Source organism: Cavia porcellus, unplaced genomic scaffold (assembly GCF_034190915.1).
Source record: "Cavia porcellus strain 051 isolate PalLab524CR breed Dunkin Hartley unplaced genomic scaffold, mCavPor4.1 scaffold_16, whole genome shotgun sequence".
NCBI lineage: Eukaryota > Metazoa > Chordata > Mammalia > Rodentia > Caviidae > Cavia > Cavia porcellus.
The window spans coordinates 17,682,032-17,708,645 of NW_026947499.1; the positions used below are offsets into that span (position 1 = coordinate 17,682,032).

Here is a 26,614-nt window from a genome sequence, read left to right on the forward strand (position 1 = left end):
TGCAGAGTAGTATGTGGTATATTTTGGAGAAAGTTCCCTGTGCTACGGAGGGTTCCACACTGCATCTATCTATGTAAGATCATTTGTTCTGCTTAACTGCTCAGCCTGCCTGGTGTACTCATTCTATGAGATTTTTTGGCATTGTTAGTTTCTTTGTATCTTTCTAGGATATCCCTGAGAATTTTTGGGGGGTGCTGGTTTGGATTTCTTCAGGTGCTCCTTCTCAGGGAAAGACCTTATTTCTCCATCAATTTTGAAAGATAATTTTGCAGAATATAATAGTCTGGGTGATAAGTTGTTTTGTTTTAGAGCTTAAAGCATTTCACTCTAAGATTTTTTGGCCTTTAAATTTGTGTTGAGATATTTGCTGTAATTCTTCTGGACTTATCCTTGTAAATGATTTGGTGCTTTTCTCTAACCCTGTCATTGTGTTATACTTCTGGGATTTTGACTGTGATGTGTCATAGAGAAGTTATTTTTGATTGTGCTGTTTAAAGTTCTATATGATTCACTTATCAGAATGTTAAATGTTTTCACATATTTGGAAAGTTTTCTGTTGTTACTTCTGTAAATAGGTTTTTTTTATGCTACTTGTGCTGTCTTTTGATTTTTCACCAAGTCCAACTAATCTTAAATTAGTCTTCTTTGTATCACCTAGCAGCCATTGGATCCATTTTCATATTCTCTCGTCTTTAAAGGTATCTATCTTTAAGGTATTGTCTTTAAGGTATCTAAGGTATCTATGAAGATATGGTCACTGACATCTGTTCTGTCTTCCATTTCTGACAGTCTGTCTTCCCATTTTTCTCTTCTGTTCTCCATACTTTCAGTAGAATTTGTAATCTCTTAGATTTCTGTTTGGTACTTTTTCATGGACTCTACTTCTTTGCAAACCTGGCCATTCATGTTTTGTAGTATTTGTTTAACTCAGTTCACTTTTAATGCATTCTGTAAACTCACCGATCATTTTGTTTACTGAGTTATATCTTCTTTGAGCTTACTGAGCACTTTGTTGATCTTTGTTTAACCTCTTATCCATTTCAATAACTCAGTCCTGTGGCTTTGGAAATCCTTGCCATGGGTGCTCTTTGGATCAGCTTTCAGGGATTGGGAGATTTTTGAAAGCATTTTGTTGCCTTGTCTTCTCATGTTTTTTATCGTAGTAATAGTAGTAGTGTGTGTGTGTGTGTGTGTATGTGTGTGTGTGTGCGCGCACATGCATGTGCACACGTGCCTGCACGCAAACACATGCTGAGGTTTGAAGGTCAATTATATTGGAAAGATTTTATTGCTAGTGTGGTGATGTCTTTAATTAAGTGCCTTCTTTTTATGCCTCTGTCCATATCCCACAGTCCAAACCTTCCATTAATTTGGGAGAGGCGAATGCATTGTAATTGATCCAGGACTCTGTTGTCTGGGAAGGTACTAGAGTACTGCTAATGATACAAAGATAATCCATATGTTGGCATGCACTCGGGTTGCACACAGTGTACAGCATTCCAGGGTGGTGCTGGAGAGAGTGCTAGCTGTCCTTGAGCAAGAGCTCACCATGTGTTTGTGTGCTTTGCCTGTAGTATGGCATTTACCCTGCACCACCCCTGGGGTGGGTGCCACTGTTATCCTGTGTTAAGGGGAGAAAATTGAAGCTCAGGGAAGGCAAGAGATTTGGTCAAGGAAGGTTACACAGGAGGGGTATTAGAGAAACACTCAGTTTTGTTTGTCTTCCTCAGGAATGTAAATGAACTTGAAGTCACATCCCAGACTCAAGCCACAAGGTAGAATCAGGTTATCCAGAGAAACCAGGACAGTGTGGCAAAGACGCATCTCGAACAGCAGGAGTGTGGATCAGAGAGGCCCGAGCTGCCTCATCTGGGGATCCAGTGGTTCAGCATTTTCTCTGCTCCTGCTCAGCTCACCGGGGTGTGAGAAGGGGTGGTGGTTAGAAAGCCTGCTGATTTTCACCTCTCTCCTCCTCTCCTGCTGCAGGGACTCTATCACGTCCCACACGTGCTGTGAAATCCACACTCCCTGCCAAGAGCAGCAGCCAGGGAGCAGAGCCCCACAGGACAGGGAGCCGATGTGTGAGTGATCTGCTTGTTTCAGTGAGAGCTCCTGCCCTGAGCCTGGCAGGCCAGGATGCAGGTGACTCTGACCCCAGCATCTGGTGCTGGGAGATCTGATTTCTGAGGGTGGAAGAACCTGAAAGTCCATGACAGTTGGGAAGCAGCCTCATCTTGGGCAATTAGCAACTTCCCAAGCTGTGTGACCTTAAACAATTTAAGTAATTTCTCTGAAGTCAAGAACTTTGCAACATGTAGGTTGAGTTCCTAAAGTTGAATCTAGGACACTGAGACTTCAGCAGAATATTAATAACTGATAATGATAATGGAGCACTTGCTATATGCCCAGGATCATTCAAAATGAGATAGGTGTATATATGTATTTGTATATGTAATGAGTATGTATACAAACATGCACACACACATACATTCTAATTCAGCAATCTCAGAAACCTTGAGAGCTGGACATATTGTCCTTATTTTATAGACGTGGAAAAAAGTTAAGTAAATCATCAAACCCAGTAAGTGATAGAAGTCAACCAGGGAAGGACATCTTTTTACCCAGTATTCCCACTTCCTTTTTCCTTTGCTTAAATTATTAGCAGTCCAACTGCAGATGCCAAACCCTTTGGAGACAGAAAAGGCCTTGTTTCTATGTACTTGAAAATCATCATCAGAAACCAGAAGTCTCCTGTATTAAATTCCTCATGGTATTCAGTGGGATGTAGAAACCACACTATGACAGCATCTTCTTCAAGACAGAGGATATAGCTCAGTGGATGAGCTCTTGCCTAGCATGTAGTTCAAACACCAACACCAAAAAATAAATATCTCCTGTGATCCAATTCGTGCCTACCCTAAGGCAAAATCCCTTGAAACTACTGCTTTCTTGATAGTTTGCCTTGTCGACACTGTCAACATTTTCCTTGATGTTAAACAGGTCAGACCAAGAAAAGGCAGAACTGATATGGAGCATAAGGGCAGAGAGGGACCTCCTGAGGAGTGTGGAACCCCCAGAAGATGATTTATACCAGTATTACTGTGGAGCAGTAAGTTTAACTGTCATAATATTAACTGATATCAAGCACCTTGAAATATAAAGTATGGCCAGGGCGTTGTTATTTATTTTACCAATTATTGTTGTCTTATAATGGAAATTTAAAACTTTAAGCCCTGCCTGATTAATGCAACAAGGTCACAAGATATACTCATTCTGTGCAAAGAGTATAAAGCCAAGATAAGGCTGGCTGTGCCCAGCTGCACTATCTGTCCCTCCCAAGCCTAAAAACATACCCTGTTCCTGCCAACTCTTGTCCTAAGAGTTGGCTGCTTAGTGACTGATGACTAAGACTTTTGTCCTAAACCCCCACACGCTCTGCTTCTGTGCTTCCTGCTTTCAAACCCTGTATAAACCCCAGCCTGACTGCAGTTAGGGGACGATACTTGGGGAATGATCTCCAGAGCCCGCAGGGTAATTAATGTGTGTCTTCCTACTCCTTGGGGCAGAGCATCTTCCATTCAGGTCAGTACTGGCCCTGTAACAGGTTTTTTTCTCTCTCTCTCTTTTTTAATACAACAGTCTTGACATTGAATTCCTGGAGAATGTCAATAGGTAATAATTATAAGGTTTCACAGATGAAATTTAAGGTCAAGAGTAACAGCATTTTAGCATCATTTATCAATGATGATAGCATTATTATATTAGAAATACTAGGTTTTGTTATTATTTTTGAAAGATTCAAATTTCTATGTTAGAATAAAGTAACTTTTTAGTAAGCTATCTTTATCTAATTAAAAAATATTAAATGACATAAACGTCTATCTAAACCTATTATCTTTTAATAGACTGTCACTTAAGTCGATTGCACTTGTTTACAGATGTACTTCATAAATGTTTACTATTTAATCCTTAGAGTGACATTGCCTGAACTGTAGAATGTTTAGCTCTCTCTAGCTGTTGTAACACAATTACAGGGCAATCACACAAGCATAAGCCTTGAAAAAATATTCACATCATCTGCCTGGCTGTCTCATGTTGGATTGGGATGCACAGTCTATCACAACTAAGGGAAAGCCAGATGCTTGAGCCAGTAAAAGTTTACCACCATAAACAACTTTAGCCTGGATTGCACTAGCATGGTAAGACATTTTTTTTTCAAAATGACCTTGGAAAATTTTACAAGTCACCACTGTTGGGGACAATAATTTCACTGTGGCTAGTTTATATGCTTCCCTGGGGATTTTTGGTATCACTCTTTTGAGATTTCACCTTATCCCATTAAGGATGGACCAATCTTTCCCACCTACTAAGACTAAAACTAAGAGCCCTAAGGCTAAGACTAGGACCCGGACAAAGGGACCAGGACCACTAAAACTAAAACTACTAGGTCTAGAAACATCAAGGGCAAGATCCTCATTAGCTTGTGATAACTCCCTTCCCAATTAACAAATACCAAGTTTCGGGCTGCCTCGTGGCCTTTCGTTCCCTGTGAATAATTGGTCATCCTGGATTTCCTGTACCGCCATTTTGTCTCTTGTGCTTTCTTCCTGGCAGGAGACTCACTGTAGGGATCCAGAATGCACCACTTAAAACAATCTTTAACTGTTAAACCTCAGTTTTTAGTAATCAAAAGCCTAACAGTGGAAAATACATGAAACTATCTTAATAAAATATGGAAACTTGACTTTTTAACCTAGTTTATAAGTTTAACCAAGAACATCTTAATATCTTTTAAAAACCTTATTTTAGACATGGGAAGTTTAACCTTTTAATTATAGCCAACTTAAATATAATAATTTATTTAATAATGTCTGTTGGGGTGTACTCCCACAAGCCGCTGAGATAAAAACCAGAGAAATATCATCAGTGGCTGAGCATGTTCAAGGCCTTGGGTTTGATTCCCACAATCCCTGCCCCTAATATCTTGGCTTAGATTTACACTGACATTTATTTAGTGAATAACTTAAGGAAAGTTACTTAATCGCTCTGAGCCTCAGTTTCCTCTTCCTGGACAAGGTGATTTTCCAGATCTTTCCTGTTCATCAGGGACCATCCTGGGTCAGGAATCAAATCTTCAGTTAGTTATCAGTCTAACACTGAGCTCTTGATGGACTTAGAAGGTATGAGCTTCACAAAGCCAGAGAAAGTCAAACTTGTATCTAATTCCTTCCCTTAATATTGCTTGCCAAAATGCTGTAAATACGTAGATGATAGTATGGCTGAAATATAGGACACATTAGTAGAAAAAAAAAATACTGAACCTGATTGGGTACAATGATGTTATACAGAGAAGATTAGGCGTATAGTGTGGACTGGGCAATAGGGAGCCATGAAAGGCCTTTCCGTGGAAAGGTACTATGACTGGATCCAAACCACAATAATAAAAATAATGACAATAAGGACAGTTGAGGTGACTGTGGGAAAACCCGAGCTCTTCATTTATATCAAGAGCTATGTGTTTTACTTCCATTACAGCACTTGGTCTTGACCATGATCCTTTAAGCTTTGAATAATGGTTAATTGGCCACATGCTGGATGGATTGAAGGGAAGAGTGGTGGAGCCTTTCGTGACTTGATCAGGGCCTCCGTTAAGAAAGGACAACAGATATGGACTGAACAAGCCTCCAGAGCACATATTTCTCAATTTAATTGGTTAGCCAAACACCTCCTTGACATAGTAAAATGCCCAACTAAACCAAATTAATCCTTTTTGGGTGTCAGTAGCTTGTAGAGAAAGAATCTCACCAGGTTTAAAATAGGAGCAGTGATACTCTAGGTCACGGTGCCCCCTGAGAGGTCACACTAGGAAGCATCTGTGAAAGGAGCTTTGTAGGGAATGGCGCCTACAGTAGCTGATTTGGGACAGTTCTGTCTTGATGGTGCTCTCCTGACATGAGGCTTCCTGCTGTCTTCAGCTGAAAATTCCTCTGGAGCCATCCTGGGAATTCTGGCTGGCCACCGACCATGGAGAGATGGGCAGGTCAGACAGCATCTAGCAGGTCCTGAGGGTTAACATTTGCTGCAAATACTTCAGCTTTTTGGTGTTTGGAATTTTTCGAAATAACACATCAGGGTGAAAAATGACATGGAGGAAAGGAACTGAGCGAATTTTGGAATTGAAGATCATAGATGTGGGGGCTGGGGTGGGAAAGGGAAGGACATTGGGAGGAAGCCAGTCATTGGGTGGTACCTGCTCACGGTGCAGAGAAGCCCCCCAAATTTGCAAAAGGATGAGGTTCCGTTGTGCAGTTTGGAGGCTCAGAACCTATGTCGTGCAAGAAACGGGCTGGGAGCATGTGTTCAACAGACCTAACTCACCTCCCAGTCCTACTGGTGTGTGGCGATGGACAAGGGCCATCACCTCTCTCAGCTCAGCTTTCCTTGTCAAAGATAGGTGAGGGTGGAGGGAAGGAAAGAAAATTGGCCTGCCCACCCCCCCTTTTTTCAGCTTCCTTTTTGCTAGGTATATGGATGAGGCTCCACATAACTTTCCCAGTGCATAGGAAAGAGCACTGTAACCCAGCCCTCGGCTTCCCTGCACTGCATCCCAGCTGCTCCCGGGATGTGAACTTTTTAAGGTCTGCACTCCAGTGCTGTATGACACACAGTGAATTAAAGCCAAAGTACTTCCTTCAAAAATAGTTTATTCTGCACATTTCCTGGCAGGCCGTTTGCCCATGATTCTGGGGGAGCAGCTTGTCGTTGCTTTGTTTGTCCTCGAAAGCCAAGAGGGGGAGGGTCTTGGGAAAAGGAATTTTCTGTTCTGAAGCAGCATCAGTCTCCACCCACCCCAGCCTCTGGGCGGGACATGCGAGAATTCAGCTTTCTGAAGTGTCCTCCCCACGTCATTTGCCAGAACTGTTACTGGCCGATGGCCAGACTGCACATCCTCAAGCATCCCAGCTGGTGGAGGCTTCCCTGGGCAGCCTCGCTGGTGTCTCCCTCAGCTTGACACGCTATGCTGTGTCCTCACGCTGCCCACCACAGCACTGGGTGGTGCCAACACCCCCAGCCCCCATCACTGACACAGATGGGAGAGACTGGAGTGTCTGAGACCCTGGACACTGCATATGGTAAAATGCAGGAGGACGTATTGCAAAGTCTTCCCTGAGGATATCAGTATGGCCTTCACAGTCCAGTCCTGGTCATCATGGCTCCGCCACTCGGTACTGGATCCGGCCAAGGTAACAGGCCTGAGCAAGAGTGGCTCAGGAAACCTTCCAAGGGGACGTGATGTCCACTGCTGGGCTTGAGTTTGGGAAGGCTTCCCCTCTGCCTCTGCACCCCAGTTCACACAGGCACCAAATGTAGAGAAGGGGCAGATCCTCACTTTCCTGGGAGGGCAGGGCAGGCCGAGGACTGGGAGCCACATGACAGACTCCTGCAGACGCTCTGTGGCATCTCTTCATTTTGCTTGCTCTCTCTACAAAATGGAGAACTTGCTAGTGAGTGGTAGGCACAGCTCAACAATGGAACATTCCATGTGACCCACTAGGGTCACTCGGCGCAATTTAATCTCTTCAAAACCACATGTACCTTTTCCTGGGTGACTAGGTGTATTCAAGTTAGCTTTGTACAAAAATAGGTTTTCTCTAGTCTGGTCTATGATTTGTCCTTGTTTATTCTACTCAAGTAGACAACACATTTATATCAAGTGCTGGCGTTGGAGTACAAAATAAAAAGACTCTAAAACATGATAGAAAATCAGCTAACAACCACCTGGACCCTGCACTAGACACCGAAGAGCACGAGGAAATCGGGATGGTTCGGTTCGGTTTGCTTCAGTGGTGCAGCCAAAACGCTGTCTAAAGAGACAAACAGAACTTCCCAGAAGGGCAGGGAGGTGACTCCTGCTTGAAAGGGGCACTTTCAGCCTTTTATTGACACAGGAGTTGGCTGGGGACCAGTAGCTCCACCCACAGAAGTGCCCAAGACTGGTGTATTGTCGTTTTTTCAAAAAGCAAGTCCCAAGATCCAGGGTGGGGACCAGCAGTGGGTCAGCAGGTCAGCGTGGCTTCTCTTGCTCGTGGTCCTGGGAATGGCTGGGCGCAGTTCAGGTGGAGGCCGGGTTGTCCATCGTGGACAACAGTTGGAGCACCTGGGCCCGCTCAGCTGGGCCGATGAGCTGGCTCAGGTATACCGTGCAGTCCATGGCCACCTCTGGGTTTTCCTGGACCAGACTGCAGGGAAAGAAGAGAATGGCTCGGGCTTTCCTGCCATATAGCCTGGTGGCCGCTAGGTGGCAGAGTCCTTGAGCAAGGACCCTGTGCTCCCAAGGAACCCTGAGCTCCTTTCCTGCTGTGGTCACCAAGAGCATGACAAAATCCCATTAGGCAGGAGGGGCCACTTCCTGGAGGCTCACGGCACGTCTCAGTGCTTTGCCATCACTGTCTGCGCGATATTCCTGACTTGCCTGAGCCTCAGCTTCATGCCCCAGAGAGGGTCCCATGAACCCTGCTGCTGCCCCCTCAGAAGACCCCAAGGCAATCGCAAGAAGTCTCTCTGGAAAGATTACCTAGTATGGGATGTGGGTTCTCTAACCAAGCAAGCTCCAACTGTCACTTGAGCCAAGTCACCATATAAAATGCAGCCAGGACCCTGTGCCGAAGCACCTCCTGCCTCCCTCTGGTGGCCCAGAGCTCTGTGCCCCACCCTGGCCACTGTGCAGGAGAGGGGGCAGGGGCGGTAGGCTGGGTGGAGGTGCGCTCTCATGGCTGGGGCTGCGCTTAGGCTGTGGGCCTCAGCACAGAGGCCTGGGCCGGGGCACCATAACCTGGGTGCACTCGAGGGGCTGCTCTAGGGTGGGCCAGCTGCAGGCCAGTCCAGGCTGGGACAGGCCGGGACACTCACCTGCGGAAGGTCTTGAGGACAGCATCACGCTTCAAGTACTTGATGTTCTCCCAAATGGCCGAGTGCTGGCTATCGCCCCCCTGCCATTGCTGCTCCAGCCACTGCACCACCGCCTGGTTATTGTCCCACAGGTAGGCCTGGGAGGGGCACAGGCTGCTCAGACGGGGACTCCCCTGCAGGACAGGCTGCCGGCAGCCCCCTCCCCCGCGCCCCAGGCCCACCTTGACGGCTCCCTCGGTCTCCACGAACCAGCGGCGCAGCATGGACTGCAGGTGCTCCTGGCTCAGTTCACCGCTGGCCCGGAGGATCTCCTGCTTGACCTCAGCCTCCAGGAGGAGGCGGCGCAGACGCCAGTATAGGAAGGTGCGCGCCGTCCTCCACTCCAGTATGTCCTGCAGTACAGGAGCCAGGCCTGAGCACTACCCCGGGCCCTGCAGACTGGGCCCAGGCTCCGGGACATGCCACCGCCGGCCAGGAGGCGGGGCTCACGGAGGCTCAGGCAGGGGGAGGGCCAGCACTGCGGACCCCCGGACACCCGTAGGCAGGGACACAGCGCAGCTACTGGGGGCTGAAGCCCGCTGCGAACAGCACTGCGACAAGGGAAGTGACTAAGTGCACGTGGGCAGGGGCCGGTTCAGGGGAAAGAGGAGGAAGATCTCGAGATAAGGCCCCCCAGATCCGAACTGGCTCAGCGGTCGTAAACACATCAGGCCAGCGGTTCCCAAACTTTGTGGCCTATGGCATCTTTTGCGAATGTAAAGAAACAGAATCCCTTGCCCTGCCGCCGGCCCCCTCCTCTCATATTCAGGGTTCATATTCATGCGGCTCTGCTGCACCCCCTGAACACTGAGAGTTTTTTAAAAGCTCCTCAGGTTCGAGTTGGCCAGTTCCAAACCCTGGAATCCCAGTCTCTTGGGGTGTGAGAACCAGTGACCTTGGGACGGGTCCTTCACGACCCCTCAGGCCCTTACGCAGATGATGCCCTTCTCCAGCATCCGGCCTGGCGTGTCGTGCAGGTCCGCAAACTGCACCGCCACCTGGTGGTAGACGGGGAGGAGCAGCTCCTCGCGAGCCTTCAGCTGGCCCTCCAGGGCCTTGCGATCTTTGTCCTGCAGCTCCGACATCCCTAGGGGCGTGGGAGGGAGGAGACAGGCCAGTCAGGGCATCCCCAGGAGACCAGGGAAGACAGTCAGCGGAGGCTAGGGTGGACGATTTTTCTTTGAGGGGGAACAAAATTGTTTTCAGGACAAGCCTTGCCCCATGAGACCACTCCTAAAGCAGCCTGCGGAGGCTGCCTCAGAAATGGGGTCACAACTGCAGGACAGCGTTGTCCAGGCAGTTTTTGTCTGACCCCTTCCATAAAGCCCACTGCGCTTCATAGCCAGCCATTGGTTATTACTTTAACAAGTATTTAAAAACACAATAAGGAAATATTTTAACTATGGCAATTTGGTAATTTAGATGCAACACATTCCCTGAAATACACATGGCCAGAGCTCACCCAAGAGGAACTAGATCATGGCAATAGTCCTATTTGTAATAAAGAAGGTGAGCTGATGGTTAGAAAACTCTCATCAAGCATTTAAAGAAGTAATCCAGTTCTATGCAAAAGCAGACAGTAGGAGAGGAGACCGCCCAAATTCCTGAGGTCAGCTTTTCCCAATATCCAACCAAAGAAGTCACACGCGTACCCACGTGCGTGCACGCACACACACACACTGTAATACGTCTTGTGAGAGGACAGTCATAGAGACATTGCCGGAATGTGGACACCTAACAGGACATCTGAAGAAAACTACATCTAAAGACTACACATAAAAACAAACTACTATTGGTATACTTCACATCTGATTGGAAATTCTAAAGGGATATTTGCCACCATAATTCTGATTTCCTCATTGGCCCAAACTGCTTCAGTTCTTATGCTTTGTGTGTGTTAAATGAATTTCTAGGGGCTGGGGATTTAGCTTAGCAGCATAAGCGCCTGCCTGGTAAGCAGGCAGTCGTGAGTTTGATCCCCGGTACCAAGCAAAAGAAAAAAATAAAAAAAAAGAAAGAAAGAAGGAAAAGAGAGAGAGAGAGAGAGAGAGAGAGAGAGAGAGAGAGAGAGAGAGACAGAGACAGAGACAGAGAAAGAGAGGGAGGGAGGGAGGGAGGGATTTCTAGGGCATTACAGGTTGAGCATCCCAAATCTGAAAATTTTTGAGCACTGTCACTAGCTGAAAGTATACTAAAAACTCACATCATGTTTTGGTTTTCCTAATGAACACATTACATATCATAATAAGAAAAGCATTCCATGGGTCCCTCCCCAAAATGTCTCACTGAGATCTGCAGCACTTCTGGTCCCAGTCATTTCCAGACAAGGGATACTCCATCTGTTCATTTGTATTTTCTGCTGTTAAAAGGACTTTGCTGAAAATGTGAACATTTTTAAAACCTCACAGCAATTGCAGAAGTGTTTACATCTCTCCATCTTATTTTCAATGTGCCAGCGGCCCCTCCCGCCCTCAGAGGACAGCTTCGGGAGCCTCTTACCGAGCTGCTCCACCAGCTTCTTGGCGGTCGGGTCGATCCTTCTCATGGCCTTTACCAGCTCCTTCTTTCGGAACTTAATCTCCACAGTTCCCTCCGGCTCCAGCACGCTGCCCCTGAGAAAGAAGAGGACAGAGTGTGGGGGACAGCCCCATACAAGGCACAGGAAGTGGCAGCAGAGGAAGCCCAAGGCACAGTGGCTCTCAGCCCTTGCTGACCAGCTGTGTCCCCTCAGCAAAGTGACTCCCTTCCCCCCGGGGCTCTGTTTCTACAGCCATGCATGGAAGGAGAGACTGATGCGACTCATAAGCTAATGCTTTCTGGACTCTGAAGAGTACTTTGGATTTCACAGACATTTGCTTTTCTCCATGAGAGCCTAACTCTCCTCCTCTCTCCGTAGGACACAGACCTTTGGAGTTTCCTAATTTCTACTCCCTTAGAGTCAGGAACTTGCTCTGCAATTCTTTAAAGCTAAAAAGGCACAACGAGAGTCTGGCACGGTCCCTTATAAAAGGCCTTCCCACTAGAATAACTACTCTTTAGTCTCTTTTGCCCCCTTCTTTTGACAGTTCGGAAGCCCCAAAGGATACAACAGACTACTATGAGCTTCCTAGCGGCCAGAGAGAAAACTCAACAATCACCTTAGCATTGCTCAGGATTCTGTCTTCTGGGAGGACTGAACTCAGCGGCCCCCATGAGGGTCAGCACCATGAAGGCAAACAGGCCTGGCTCATCGGCCCCTGTGCCACAGTACCCAACAAAATGCCTGGCACACAGTACTCAGTAAGTGTCCACTGAATTAACAAAGGAAGGACGCAGTGAACATAGGAACAGGGCCCTCCGTTTTGGGCAGAACTGCTTGTGAGAATTTCACTTCCGACACAGCAGCCGGCACAGTGTTCACTGTGAAGGGACCAGTCACTGTGGCCCAGGCAATGCTGGCATCTTCCCTTCCAGGAGAGCACCCGGGATACATTAACCCCCTGAAGAAAGTGCCCAGCGCTCTCTCCCGTGAGGACATGGCATTCAGGGTGAAGGCCAAGGTTATGGGTCAGAGTTAGATGTGGGATTCAGGAATACGTTAAATATGAAGGTGTTCCTTCTGCCATCTGTTCCGCTGCTTATTTCTTGACTGAGACTCCAGCTCTGTGCTGAGCCCTGGGTTATAAACTACACTCAGGGACGGTGACGTCAGGAGCTGGGTAGAGCCGCTTGCCTGACATGGGAAAGGCCCTGGGTTGCAGCACTAGCACCGCCATCAAGAAAAAGGGCTACATTACATGTCACATGCACCTTTTCAGCCTGGCCGCCAGGGAGCACAGGTGCTCTGGTCCCCTGCCCCATCTTTGCTTTTGCAGGACTGAGGACTGAACCCGGTGGCTCATTATGCTACTGTGTTTTCCTGAAAATAAGACCTAGCCAGAAAACTGTCAACCTTGAAAACTAGAGATAAAAAATGTCCTCCCCAACCCCCTTGCCTTCCCTGCCCTCACCGAGTTGCTGCCTAACAAAAGAATAGTGAGGCAGGACCTGCAGGACACTGGCCATCACCATGGTGAGGTCTCTCGAGATCCTCATGCTTCAGGCTCCTGAGTAGTCTGACCGCTCTTTATTTTTTTTTTAATTGGATTTGTGGGCATGCATATGTGTGTGCATGTGTGTGTGTGTGCTTGTGTGTGTGTGTGTGTGTGTGTGGTCCTGGAGCTTGAACCCAGAGAACACCGAGCTATATTAATAGTACTTTTCATTTTTAATTTTGCAACAGGGTCTTATCCCAATTGCCCGGTCTGGTCTCAAATTTGGAGCTCCAACTAGAGCTCCCCAAGTAGCTGGGATCACACAAGTATGCCAACAAGTGAGTAACATTTTGGCGGGAGGTACTGATACAGGATCTTAGCATGCTGCCCAGGCCCTTTCAAATTCATGACCCTCTTTCCCCAGGCTCCTCAATAATGCCATGCCTGTGCGCCTAGCTGATCTTTTCTTTGGCAAACTCTTTGGGAAGCAGGTGAGCAAAAGTTATGGAAGAAGATACAATTCCTCTACTGCTTTCTGGTACCAGCCCCTAACTCTGCTGAGAAAATCCTGTTGCAGAGGAGACTCTCTGTCCTTTAAGAAGTGATGACCGCTTCTGGTCCCCAGCTAGGGACTCAGGGGTGATGAACACAGCAACACACCCACCTACTCTCTTTGTCTGCATATATCTCTATGCACAGCGGGTTGATGGTGGTGTCCAGGACCACCCAAGAGCCCCCTCGGAGCTCAGCGTAGGGTGGGAGGTAGATCAGGATGGGCTGTTTGTACTTCCGGAGGCCGTCCACAATGTAGGATCCAAATTTCATCACCTGGTCATACATGTCTGCAAATCAAGGCAGCGGTCTGGTGAAAGGACTTGAGGTCCCCACTGGTCCCCACAAAACCACAGGTGCAGTTAGTTGTCCTGGGGTCCTGAGAGAGTGTGTGTGGTGGGGAGGCTGGGGAAGCACTGGGAACTGGTTGAAGTGCAGATTGCTCCCTAAGTGGCTGTGGGCACTTTGACAGGTCATTTACCTGGCATGGGCCAATGTCCTCATCTGTGAAGGGAGGCACAAGAAGTGACCTGCTTCTAAGACCCCATCCACTTTGGACTGTGTGGCCTCCCTCATGACTGTCCTACCCCACCACGAGTTTGGGGCACACAGACCCCTCCCTGTCCAGGACCTGGACCCTTCTCCCCTGCCGATGGGCCGCGTGGCCCTCATCTCCTAACAAGACCCATCCTCCAAGTGCCTGGGCCCCCTGAGATGACAGCAATGCAGTGACCTCATCAACTTTAAGAGTGCTGTGTGCCAGGGCTCAGCACACCGGGTCCTCCCAGAGCCTCTGAGGATGGGCTCATTTTCACCCCATCTCACAAAGGATGGAAACTGCAGCTCAGAGAGATCAGCCAGCCAGGAAGGACGCACAGCAGATCTGCCCACCTCCCACACCAGCCTTGTCCTCGGCACCCACTCTCTTCCAACATACTTGATGGTTAGACAGCCCTTGCACAATTCTGAGGTCACCTGAGGCTCTGTGCAGCCCCAAAGGAGGCAGATGGGCACATGTGCCTTCATGAGGGACGTGACTGCCTGGGTCGCTGGGGAGCTTCTGAGGTCAGAAGCTTCTGTGATCTCCAGGAAGTCCCATCACCTGCTATGCTCAGCCCCTCGTCTACAATACTGGGTGGCGTCACTGGATTGGCCTCCTCTCCTCAGGATATTGAGAGGCCCAGCACTATAAGGTGACCATGGGAGTGAGCCGAAAACCGGCATCAGCATGCAGAGGGACACAGGCAGATTGGCCTCACCTTTCATGCCCCCAGAGAAACCCCTCCAGTTGGCAAAGATCATCAGGGGCAGCTTCTCCCGGTTGAAGTCCTCGATGGCCTGGGCTGTCTTGTAAGCCGAGTCAGGGAACCACACTTGGCCTGCCTGCTGGATTATCTGTGACACAGAACCACCTAGATCAGATGGAAGCCCAGACCTAGGGACAGTGCCACAGCCTCGCCCCAGAGGGCAGGCTGCGTGAGCCCGTCTGGCACCAACGCCACAGACAGCCTCCAAATGAGAACCTGAAGCTCATCGCACAGCCCTGGGTGAATCCTCTTCTTGCAACCCAGGGAGGCTCCCAGCATCTGCACACAGAAGCTGAGAGTGACATCAAGCTACTCCAGGCCACTATGGGCCTCTGCAAAGCTGACTCCAGGAGCCACTCCAATATCTCTGCAATTCCCAGGAGGGGCAGTGGCTGGTCACAGAAACAGCAGCAAGTCAGAGTGGGAGGCAGAGTGGGTTGTAGACCTTCTTTACCCCCACAGGAAGCAGCAGACAGTGCAGAATATTATTCATCCAGTGCAGGGAGCTAGAGGGACCGGCAGAGCCTGCCAGGGCCTAAGTCCCTGTGAAGGCCACTGCTTCTCAATCAAGGGACAGGGGAGGAGACAGACCATCACCCCAGGGCCCATCCTGTTGGCAGAGCAGCTAAACCAGCAGTTAGGGCTCCTGGTCCCTCACCTTGGCTTCAGAATCCAGGTTGGCAGGATCAGCAGGGATCATTACCTCCACGGTCCGAGTTTCTGCGGTAATCACACCCACGGGGATACCCCCCAGCCTGGAAGATGAGGACATAGGAGATAGGTGCTGGGTCACACCCAGGTGGATCGTGGGGGCAGCAGGGTCTGTCCCGCCAAGATTGCAGGTGGTGCTAGGTGTGGGGCTGAGGGTATGCTGAGGAGAACCCTGCTCTGGCAGTTCCTTTACTGAAAGGCAAAGGAAGAGCTTCCAAGTAACGAGTCTCCCAGGATGGCAAAGCACCTACACCGCTGCAGAGGAAGAGCTGAGCAGGGCAGGGGCTGGAGCAGTAGGCTCCACCAGGACTTTCTGTGCGGAAGGCCGTGCGTGGTCTCTGTCTGCACCGCCCAACCAGGAAGCTGTGAGCTGCGCACATCATGGAGCAGTAAATGTGAGGAGTGGGGCAGCTTGACCGCTTTCCCTTAAACTCATTCAGTTGTTGTTGTTTTCCAGGCCCTCATGCAGGCGGGGCAAGCACTCTGCCAGCGAGCCATCCCCAGTCCTAAATTCCAACTGTAATCGCCCATCATACCTAGTCACCATGCCGCACGGCATAAATATGGACAAGTCACACGTGGAAAGGTCAAGAGACACTGAGCCTGATGGAGACTCAGCTTAGGAGACAACATGACATCGTAACTGTCACCACATCCTGCTGGCCAGCTCCCTATAATGTGTGCCACCGACCTGTTGTTTATCTGAGTAATGCTCCTATGAGGTGGGTGGGAGCCGCTGTCTATACACAAAGGCAGAGCTTCTGCTGGAAGGAGGAAAAGACTGAATCTCAAGTTCTTATTTTAAAAAGGTTTTAAAAATAAATACTTACGGAGAAAGCATCGTAGTCCAATAGCATGTTTAGGAGTTTAACACTTATGACTCAGGAGGTAAACGTTTGCAGCCACCATGACTCAGTGAGGACTCAATGATATCTTAAGCGCTTAACAATAATTTTTCTGGGGGTAGAATTATTATCCCCATTTTACAGATGAGGACACAGAGCCCCAGAGAGGATAAGGATAGAGCCACGGCTGGACCTGAGATTCAACTCCAGTACACTCACAGCTATGACACTGTGCCAGGAATCTGAATGGTAATTTGTCAGACACAGCTTTGAGCTCAGTGTAACAGAAGAACTTTCTGGTAGCTGGAGACTTAGAAAAATTGAGGGCTACACTGCTAAAAAGTGAGTTCTTTAGCTCTAGAACCAATTAAGCCTTCTACTAATAGTAGAACATAATATAGCACCTTAAATGGAGATCCCATTGTTCAATGCCTGCAGTTTCCTGGGCAGGCACCCAGGCCACTTTCTGAGTCCCAAAACGGATAGGGAGTGACACTAGACAAGGGTCCCTTCCTAGCAGTAGTTAGCTGAGAAACCACCTAAGACCACAGACAGACAAGGCCAGGCTTTATGAAGTGGTTCATCATCCAAAAAATCCTTTGCCCAGTTGGTTTTTGCTTCTGGAAAATCTCGGGGCTGAGGTGAGAATGTCCCTGGTAGCCCGGGGCTTAGTGCCAGAGGGTCCCCATGTCGGGTGAAGACAGGCATGTGTGCTCTGCTCCCATCTTCAGGGTTACCTGGCTCGTCCTACCACCACGGTCGGGGCCCAGGGCGCCATGATTTCCTTGAAACTGCCCTGGTCGAAGAATCCACTCTGCCAGGTCCCCTTCAGAGCTGTGGACAGAAGGCAGGGCCCAGGTTGGAAGGGGGATGAGGCCCACAGCAGCCACGGGGCTGGGGAATCACCCCAAGGACAAGCTGACTTAGACCTCATGGCGCTAATATTCCTTTCCCTCCAAAATCATGCAGACCTTAACCCCTCACTCAAGACAAAACAAAGAAAGAACACGGCTGCAAAACCTGTATCGAGTCAGAAATTCAGTCCACATGGAGGACTCCCCTCCCTTCAGCTGCCTGTCAGGGCCAGGCTCACTAAGACCTGATCTGAGTCACAGCCCTGCTGCCTTTCCCAAGAGGCAGAGAGCTAGTGGGTGTCTCCTACAAGGTGGGCCTTCAGCAGGGACCACCTGCCCTGACACCTCATCCTGGGCTTGCTGGCTGCAGGGTAGTAGCCACTGAACTGGGAAGAACATCTTCAACTTTTCAGAGAGGTAGACTATGAGGATGTCAACCACAGTGATGGCTGGAAGGGATACGGCCAATTAAATCTGTAGCCCGGCATAAACGGCTACGGTTATGCAAAGGAGAGAAAAGGCAGGCAGCAGGCAGTGTCTCCAACTACAGGTTTGGGAGGCTGCAAATGAATTGACCACTCCAGCTTTGGCTTCCTGGCTGGGCCCATTCCATGGAGAAAGTTGCCAGTAAGTAACCCAACATTTTTTAACTGAGATAGAGGCCACCCTGTTGAGTGTACCAGGCAGGGAAACTCCAGGGAAATGGGAAAGAGGAGAAGCAAGTGATGGAGACTCTTGCTATCCAGGGGCTGGCATGGTCCTGAGGATCATTCCTCCTGGAGGAGCTGGCACACACAATTCTAGACTTGGGATATGGTGATGGGGTAGCTCAGCTTTCCTGCCCGTTCATCTTGCTTAAAATGTAATAATGCATCTCCAGGAAACAAAGTCATCTCTTTCAGAGGGGGAGAGAGACAATGTGTTCCCAGGAGCTTGCATGTGGAAGAGGCCAAGGTACCCATCCTGGGAAATTCACAGTGTCTCCTTGTAAACATTTAGCCAAACAGAAGCCGAGAAGAAAGGAGGGCTGGAAACCTTAACATTCCAGCACATTTTCTGACTATGTGACCAGGGCCTGAGCTCCATCTCCCAGCTTCAGGAACTGGAACTGTCTGCAACCCCTGATGGTCAATGGCCCAGGAAGGGCACAGACTAAAATCTCCATTCCCTCTTTCCCCCTGCGTTTGAGCTCCAGTGTGCCTTTCAGGACTATGGGGTCAAAAACAACACTTCTTTCTAAGCAGCCCTTTATCTCAAACCTGAAAAAGCAACCTAAGTCTCCCATCCCCACACAACACTTGAGGACTTACTTGGGTGAGGTCTTCCAGCAAGCATCCACCGAGGGTCATAGGGAGCTCTGGATGGGGAAAACTCAACTTCTCTGTCAATGGGATCAGTGGGTGTGATGATAGGGAGCGGGCTGTGAACATCCTAGAAAAGAAAGGCAGGTATCCAACTCAGTCTTCAGTGCTTGTCAGCTAGGCCTATGATCTGTTTGCATGTATTTCTCCTCTGGCTATGATTATGCCTGGTTATGCAGCAATATCCATTCTTAGCAATGATGTTATGTCTTAAGTCTTACATTAGCAATATCCTAACAGAGCTTCTGAAGCCACTAATCTGGTTGGAAAATGCCAAAGACAGGCTACCCGTGGACCCTCCTGAACTCTAGTTTTTCAAGTCCTGAGTGCACTTAGGGGTCAGGTACATTCAACGAAGGTGGGATGGGAAAGTCTTGAAGAACTGCTACTGTTCTGTAATGGCAAATGAAACATGTCTTGAAAGAAAGAAAAAAAAAGAGACTGACTACAGATAATGGTAACAGGGGCCATGCAGATGGGAACAAAGGAGCACACAGGAATAAGTAGTGACATTGGTAATGTTTTAACTTGGGGTTCTTAGCAGAGGGTCTGGGATGGGCTGAACACTAGAAACCAACATTTCAGAAACAAATATAATGAAGAATAAGAACATCACTCATTGTTATAGAGTGCTAACCAGAAACCATGCCCACTCTTACCTACATCTTACTGCTGGCCAGTGGATCCCCTAAGAACCAGGCAGGACAAACATTATCCCCCCTGGACATGGAAGAAACTGAGACTCATCTAGCCAGTTACTATCTGTCTAGTTACCATCTAGTTAAAGAATCTCCATCTGAACTAACCTGGACAATCAGGAGTAGCCCTAGGTGAGCTCTAAACATCATTTGACTTCATTATCATGAAAACACCGTAAGCTAGGTGCTACTATCCACATTTCACAGACGAGGAAAGTGAGGCTCAGAAAGATTAAGAGATTGTCCCAGAATCATACTGTTACCAAGGAGGAAGCCAGGAGTCAAATCCAGACTGACCATGAAACCTGGGGTTCTCTATTGTCCAGTGTTCTCTTTTTACCCTTTTGACAGATCGACAGATGGCTTTCTCTTTTAAGGATAGTATCAAGATCACACAAAAAGCAAGAATAGCTGGTCTAGAACCAGGTGTCAGAGGGCAGGAGGAAGGAGTAAAACCAACCCTGACACATTTATCTATCCCCACCCTCCCTCCTTAGCCTAGGTGACAAGGACACAATTAACAGATGAACTTGGTAACAGAGTCTTCTAGGCTCTAAGTGACAGAGGGGACAGTGCACCTTCGGCATATAGGACAGCCACTCCAGGATGGTGTACACTCCCTCGAAGTCGTCCGGAACAGTGACATGGGTGACGCCATTGTAGTGCATGATCTGTACGCCGCCCAGCTGGTTGTTGGACGTGTAGACCTCTCTTCCCAGGAGCTGCTTTGATGCAACACGGTTAATAAATCCTGGCCAGTGCAAGGCCCTTCCACTGTTGGAAATCAGCTCATTGAGCGGCTGCATGTCAGAATCACCTGGGAGCGTTTGAGAATCCTACCACCCAGGCTACACCCGGACTCATAGTATGAGTACCATTAGGTGTGGTTGGTTTTAAATTTCTAGGTACTTCCAATATACAGCTCAAGCTGAGAACCAGTGATGTGGCAGCTGACAACTCTGGTGATCTGGAAAGTTCTTCTGAGGGCCTGAGAATGTGCATCTTTGACAAGTCCTCGGGGGGTGTGGACACAACTGGTGGAAGACTTATCACCCTCAATGGGCTTCCAACAGATATTAAAATGGAGATTCAGCTGAGTGAGGTGCTGCAAACTTATAGCCCCAGCACTCTGGGAGGCTGAGGTAAGAAGATTGTAAGTTTGAGCCCAATTTGGGAAACTCGATGATTTAGTGAGACCCTGTCTCAAAATTTAAAAAAAAAAAAAGGTGAGGGAGATGAGGATGTGACCCAGTGTAAAGGTCCTGGGTTCAATCCCCAGTACCACAAAATAAATAAGTAAATAAACATTAAATAAAAGCGGAAAGTTTATAGCAACATAGGCAATGTTTTAATACAGTAAGGAAAAAAAACTACTTTGGGGGAGCCTTTCTAGTTTTCTGCAAAGTATAATGCCACTTTGATGACATTTTAAAAATGTGAAAGAGTTAATTCCATGCAAAGAGCTTGAAATATATTCTATTGTGGCTCACAAGGAGCCTGGGTAACTGCTAATAAGAAAAGTAGCTTGGACATCAGTAGGAATAAAACTGGTTTCACACTGGAAAAAATTCCCCCTCAGAGGACCAATGTTTAAAGGATTCCCAGACCCCACAAACCCTCCCCACAGGCCCCGTCTCGGTCACCTTGTTCAGAGCACGTACTCCGGTGAGGATGATGTGCGAGTTTTCCACCTGGATCACCCGCTGGCCCAGCCTCACCACGTAGGCCCCAATCCCAAGGGAGCGGCAGGTCACCTGTGGAGACAGGAGCTTTCTGAATTCCGTGAACGGAAGGTCTCCTGGCCAGTGACAGCCAGAGCTAGGGGCAGACTGCAGGGCAAAAGCCACTTGTTGGAACTTGGCTTCTACTATTCCTTGGATCCTACGTGGCCCCTGAAGCCCCCATGCTGCAGGCCTCATCCCCAGCTTGGCACTCCTGGGAGTGGGGGAAACTTTAAGAGGTGGGAAGTATTACAAGGTCCTCAGGTCACTGGGGTTGTGTCCTGGAAAAGGACCTGGGACTCCGCTCTCCCTCTCTCTCTGTCTCTCTCTCTGTCTCTCTCTCTGTCTCTCTCTCTCTCTCTCTCTCTCTCTCTGTCTCTCTGTCTCTCTCTCTCTCTCTCTGTCTGTCTCTGTCTCTCTCTCTTTCTCTCTCTCTCTCTCTGGCTTCCTGGTAATCTATTTCCTTTCACCACGTGCTCCTGCTATGCTGTGTGGCTTGTCACAGACCCCAGAACAGTAAGGCAGGAACCTTCAAACCCATGAACCAAAATAATGCTTTTCTGTTTACAAGCTGGTTACCTCGGGTGTCTGTTACTGTGACAAAGCTGAGCAATACAGTTTTCTACTAAAAAAACAAAACAAAACAAAACAAAACAAAAAAAACCATGGCTAACAAAAGGGTTGCAAAGACAAGCAGCAGGTGATGAATGTTTGGGCCCTGAAGACAACTGTGTGTAGCTCCTCAGAGCTCAGTCACTCTAGAGAAATCACAGCTTTTCATGCAAACAAAAATACATCTAGGAGTGCATGCAAAAACTGGTGACCTCCAAATAAGTCTGTACCATTTGGCAGAATTGTGGCAGCTTTAACCTCCTGGTTTGGGTCCTGCTTAGGTAAGACACTGTCATGCGGGAGGCTGGACCTGGGAATTCTCTGTACTGCTTGTAAACTCTGGTGGGCCCTAAATTATTTCAAAATTAAAAGTCACATATGCCACATTGTAGAAACAAAGCTGAAAAAAGACATTCACGTCTAATAACTTCCATCCTGGAAATTGAAGATTCAACAGTGCATGTGAAAGGTAAAGCCTTGAAGGACAGTTTATCATTAAAGACTACTGTTACACTGCTGCTACCAGACACAAAACATTCTGGGGAAGGGCATGCGGGTGGGCTGGGGAGCACTCATACCGTTAAAGTCACATAAATGGTCTTCCACTGGACACCTACAAATAAGAGATTAGACCCGGGTTCAAACTAACCAGCTATAGAAGGAGAGTTGTGAAATAATTGCTAACCCTGAAACCAAACTGGATTCTGCACTTATTAGAAAAAACTGTTGATTTTCTCGTATATTAAAAGAATTGCAATTATATAAAAAAGAGGGCGCAGTGATGCAGGGGACAGTGGCACATGCTTATAATCCAGATATTTGGGAGGATGAAGCAGGACGATGCAAGTTCCAGGCCGGCATGAGCAATTTAATGAGACTTTGTCTCAACTTGAGAGAGACAAAGAAAGAGAGAGAGAGAGAGAGAGAGAGAGAGAGAGGGAGGGAGGGAGAGCACTCAGAGGTACAGAACCCCTGGGTTCAGCCAATTCCCAGTACCACGAAACTTTGTTAAAGGTCCACCTAAAGAATTAATGGGTGAAAAACAGAGGACTGAGAAACAGAGCAGGTCGCATGCTGACAGACAGTGGCGCTGTATAATTGCACACAGGGCTCAATGGTAATTCTCTCTGCTTCTGTGATTATTTTAAAGTTTCCTTGATAGAATATTGAGACAGAAAAGAAAACGCAAGAGGACTCACCATGCTGATGGTGATTATCTCATCGTAAGCCAGCGAGGACTCCCGGGCAATCATGCCTGCGCCCTTGATGTTCTCCACACCCAGGCCGTCTTCTTTCCCGATGATGTCTATGATGACGTACCTTCAAGGAGCAAGTGCAGGTTACAGACCCAGCGCCACCTCCAACACATCAAGGCAGACATGTTTCCCGTGGACCGAGGCAGGAGAGACATGCGGGGTGAAGTACCAGAAGGGGGATAAATCGGCCAGAGGAGAAATGGAAGCGGGGGTTCAAAGCTGGGCATGGTGGCACACATCTGTAATCCCAGCACTCTGGGAGACAGAGGCAGGCAGACAGCAAGTCTGAGTCTGGCCTGGACAACTAGCAACTTAGTGAAACTGTTTCTCAAAATAGAAAATAGGGACGCGGATGTAGTTCAGTGTAAAAGCCCTGAGTTCAGTTCTCAGTACTGAAGGAAAGAGCAAGCAGGATTTGCACTAGATTCTCAAAGATCAAGTACAACACCAGCTATGACCCCGCCTTCTCCTAGCCATAGATGCCTGCCTATCCAGGGGTTGGCTCAGTCACTCCTACAAAGTCAAGCCTGCATCTGTCAAGCCTCCTACCGAGAGAGGAGGCACACAGGGAAAGCCACTCAGTTCACAATCAGTCAGTCAGTGAAGATCCCATGGCCAAAGGAATCCCTGCTAAAAATTCACAAACTGTTGGGAGCCGCAGCCCCGAGCCCGGTCGCCTCACTTGGCGGACGTGAGGCCTGTAGTAAAGAGTAAAGCCTGAGGTAGATTACCCCTCCCATCGAGCACGTTAGTTTCCTGCTTACCGCGTAAGCAACCCGCTCAACAATATAGTCTGCCTGGCAACTGATGATGTTAGCCAATCAGCTTGCCTTGCTTACTTTAACATGATTGGACACTGTATCCGTATATATACTGGTGCCACCCCTGGGGGGGAAGAAGAAGCCCGGAAGTAGAAGCCCAGAAGGAGCCGCGGGGAGCGGACCAAAGGAGGCTTCGGCTGGGAGCGATCCCAGGGCAGGCTGTACGGAGAGAAAATAAAAGAAAAGGTTGTCCACTGCCAGACTTTGTCGTGTGTCCTTCCTGCCGGCCGGGAGCGACATCGACATTTGGTGGCCCGCACGGGGACTGATCACCCCCGAGACGTGACAGCGGACAACGCTCCAGTACAGAGCTGCGAGACAGGTGAGTTGGGGATAAGCCTGGGCTCTGGGTGGCGCGCACCTACAGGGCTTTTAGACTCCCCTCAGGCTCACGCGTAAGTGGCGGATTCCTTGGGCCTCACGCGGTGAGTAACATATTAAAAGATGGGAAACATGCTAGGTAGCAACACTAAGAGCGAGGGTGGTTGTGGAGAAAGCTCTCAAGAGCTTACAAAAGTACGCAGGGTATTTGAGCAGGCCCAGTCGGGGAGCTCCCGAGAGGGGCCCGTCAAGGGGAACAAAGATGCTAAGGAGAAGGACGGGGCTCTAGCCTCGGAGTCGTCTGACTCCGAGGACGAGGGAAAGTTGAATGGCAAGGAGGCCAAAGAGACCAGCTGTCAGGAGCCTAAGTCGCTCGATAAGGAGTCGCAGGGTTCTTTCCCAGCGTTGCGCCGTGAATTGCGCTCCGCTCAACTTGGTCTGCGGAGGAGTAGAGAGCTCCTGAGCGCTCCCCGGCGCGAGAGGGAGGCGAAGCCTTCCGCCCCACCTTGGGGGCTGTTCCCGGAGGCGATCCCTCGCCGCGAGGCGGCCGCCCGGGAGCTCCCTTCCCCTTCGCCAGAACAGGAAGTGATGCACGGGCCCCCATTTTCCGCCCAATCATGGCCGCCGTCTTATGCTCCGCCGCCGGCGGGTCGGTATTTTTACAGGCGGCTTTGGCAGGGGGGACGTTTGTCTCATGAGGTACATCCACCACCTGGGATAGATAGTGGCCCCTACGGGATATTTCCTGTACAAGTAGCTATGGGCCAGGGACGTAATGCATGGGAGCCTTTTGAGATAAAGCAGATTAGAGAACTTAAAAATGCAGTTACAACCTTTGGGCCGACTGCGCCTTACACCATTGCCATGCTGGAGAACCTGTCTTCTGGGCCCCTCACCCCCGCGGACTGGATTCAGCTGGCAAAGGCGTGTCTGCCCTCGGGTAGTTACCTGGATTGGCAAGCCTGGTACGCAGAGTTCTCTGCAGAGCAGGCTGAGAGAAACGCCAGTCGGGGAAACCGGGGGTGGAACAAGGAAATGCTTATGGGAGAAGGTCGGCACGCTGATGATCAGACTCAGTTCCCCGGCGCTGTCTATGAACAAATCAACGCCATAGGGCTCCGTGCCTGGAAGCAGGTAAGTGGTGCCGGAACAGCCTCCTTGTGTCTTTCAAAAATAATTCAGGGTACCACAGAGCCATTTGTTGACTTTGTGGCCCGAATGCAAGATGCTGCCGATAAAATATTTTCTGATCCGGGAGTGGCTCGACCACTGGTAAGGCAGCTGATTTTCGAGCAATGTACAAAGGAGTGCAAGGCAGCGATAGCCCCTCATAAGAACAAGGACCTCAACACCTGGATTAGGATATGCAGAGAGATAGGGGGGCCGCTCTCCAACTCGGGAGTGGCTGCTCTCCTGGCCGCGGCTGTACAGCAGAGGGGACCTCGCGGGTCAGGAGGGGAATGTAAGGCCAGAGGGTGTTTTGCCTGCGGGGAGCCAGGACACATTAAACGTCATTGCCCAAACAATGCAGATGCTAGGCCTCGCCCTAGGAATGAAGAACCATATGTTTGTGGGCGATGCAAGAGGGGATCACACAAAGCTGAGGAGTGTAGGTCGGTCTTTGATGCTCAGGGCAACCGTATTTGTGGACGAGATGCTAGAGAGCCAAAAAACGGCCAGAGGGGGCCCCCCTCACAGGCGGGCCCCCGCCCCAGAGACAGGACAGCTCAGGATGGCAGCCTTCAACAAGGGCCACCCCTGGGTCAGCAGGTGTGGACCTCAGTGTCGCCTCCAGACTTATATTAGTGCCTGACATGGGTGTTCAAGTGGTTGAAACCACCTTTAAGGGACCGTTACCCGAAAATTCCGTGGGTCTGGTGATCGGGAGATCCTCCACGGCCCTTCGGGGTCTCACAGTAGTCCCGGGGGTCATAGACTCAGACTACACAGGACATATTAAAATTATGGTTCAATCTCTTGTGGGTACTATGGTAATCAATAAAGGAGACAAGATAGCGCAGCTCTTGCTGCTCCCCAGTCTCCACAAGAGATTTCCCTCAAAGCAGAAAATTAGAGAAAGTCAAGGTTTCGGTTCCTCAGGGGAAGTCTTCGAGGGACTCCATATGACACTTGATAAAAGGCCCATGCTCTCACTTAAGGTCAATGGCAAGAATATAACAGGGCTCCTAGATACAGGAGCTGACCGTTCCATTATCTCCAAAAAGGATTGGCCTTCCAACTGGCCCACCAACACTGCAGATAACACGCTGCAGGGCCTGGGGATGGTGTCAGCTCCTCAGGTTAGTGCTTCAACCCTGCTCTGGTGTGATGAGGAGGGTCATCAGGGCCATTTCCAACCATTTGTGTTGCAGTTGCCAGTGTCTCTATGGGGAAGGGACATCCTCACTCAGATGGATGTCACGCTTACGTCAAACTGCTCCCCCCAGGCTAAGGATATACTCAGGAACCAGGGATATACCCCCGGCAAAGGCTTGGGCAATGCCCTACAGGGTCGGACATCCCCAATACCAGTAGAGAACAAAAAAGGTAGGCAAGGGCTGGGTTTTTCTTAGGGGCCGCTGAAGAAGCTCTC

General features: G+C 49.1%; 1 protein-coding gene across 6 annotated transcripts in view; it reads right to left on the reverse strand.

The window, feature by feature from the left end:
* Window positions 1-6,687: 6,687 nt before the first annotated feature.
* Acacb (acetyl-CoA carboxylase beta) overlaps window positions 6,688-26,614 on the reverse strand; it is a 146,485-nt gene continuing 126,558 nt past the window's right edge. For 5 of the 6 annotated variants that reach the window (XM_013142016.3, XM_003477752.5, XM_013142015.3 and 2 more), the window contains 13 exons: window positions 22,823-22,943; window positions 20,934-21,044; window positions 19,869-20,012; window positions 18,542-18,662; window positions 17,115-17,211; window positions 15,480-15,576; window positions 14,774-14,909; window positions 13,627-13,804; window positions 11,449-11,561; window positions 9,882-10,036; window positions 9,132-9,302; window positions 8,911-9,047; window positions 6,688-8,240 (listed from right to left, as the gene is read on the reverse strand). In XM_013142016.3, the coding sequence (XP_012997470.1) occupies window positions 8,114-8,240; window positions 8,911-9,047; window positions 9,132-9,302; window positions 9,882-10,036; window positions 11,449-11,561; window positions 13,627-13,804; window positions 14,774-14,909; window positions 15,480-15,576; window positions 17,115-17,211; window positions 18,542-18,662; window positions 19,869-20,012; window positions 20,934-21,044; window positions 22,823-22,943 (1,708 nt within the window). In that variant the 3' untranslated portion in view covers window positions 6,688-8,113. Of the gene's footprint in view, window positions 8,241-8,910; window positions 9,048-9,131; window positions 9,303-9,881; window positions 10,037-11,448; window positions 11,562-13,626; window positions 13,805-14,773; window positions 14,910-15,479; window positions 15,577-17,114; window positions 17,212-18,541; window positions 18,663-19,868; window positions 20,013-20,933; window positions 21,045-22,194; window positions 22,237-22,822; window positions 22,944-26,614 lie in introns of those variants that run through there. The other variant, XM_063225786.1, reaches the window with a different exon arrangement.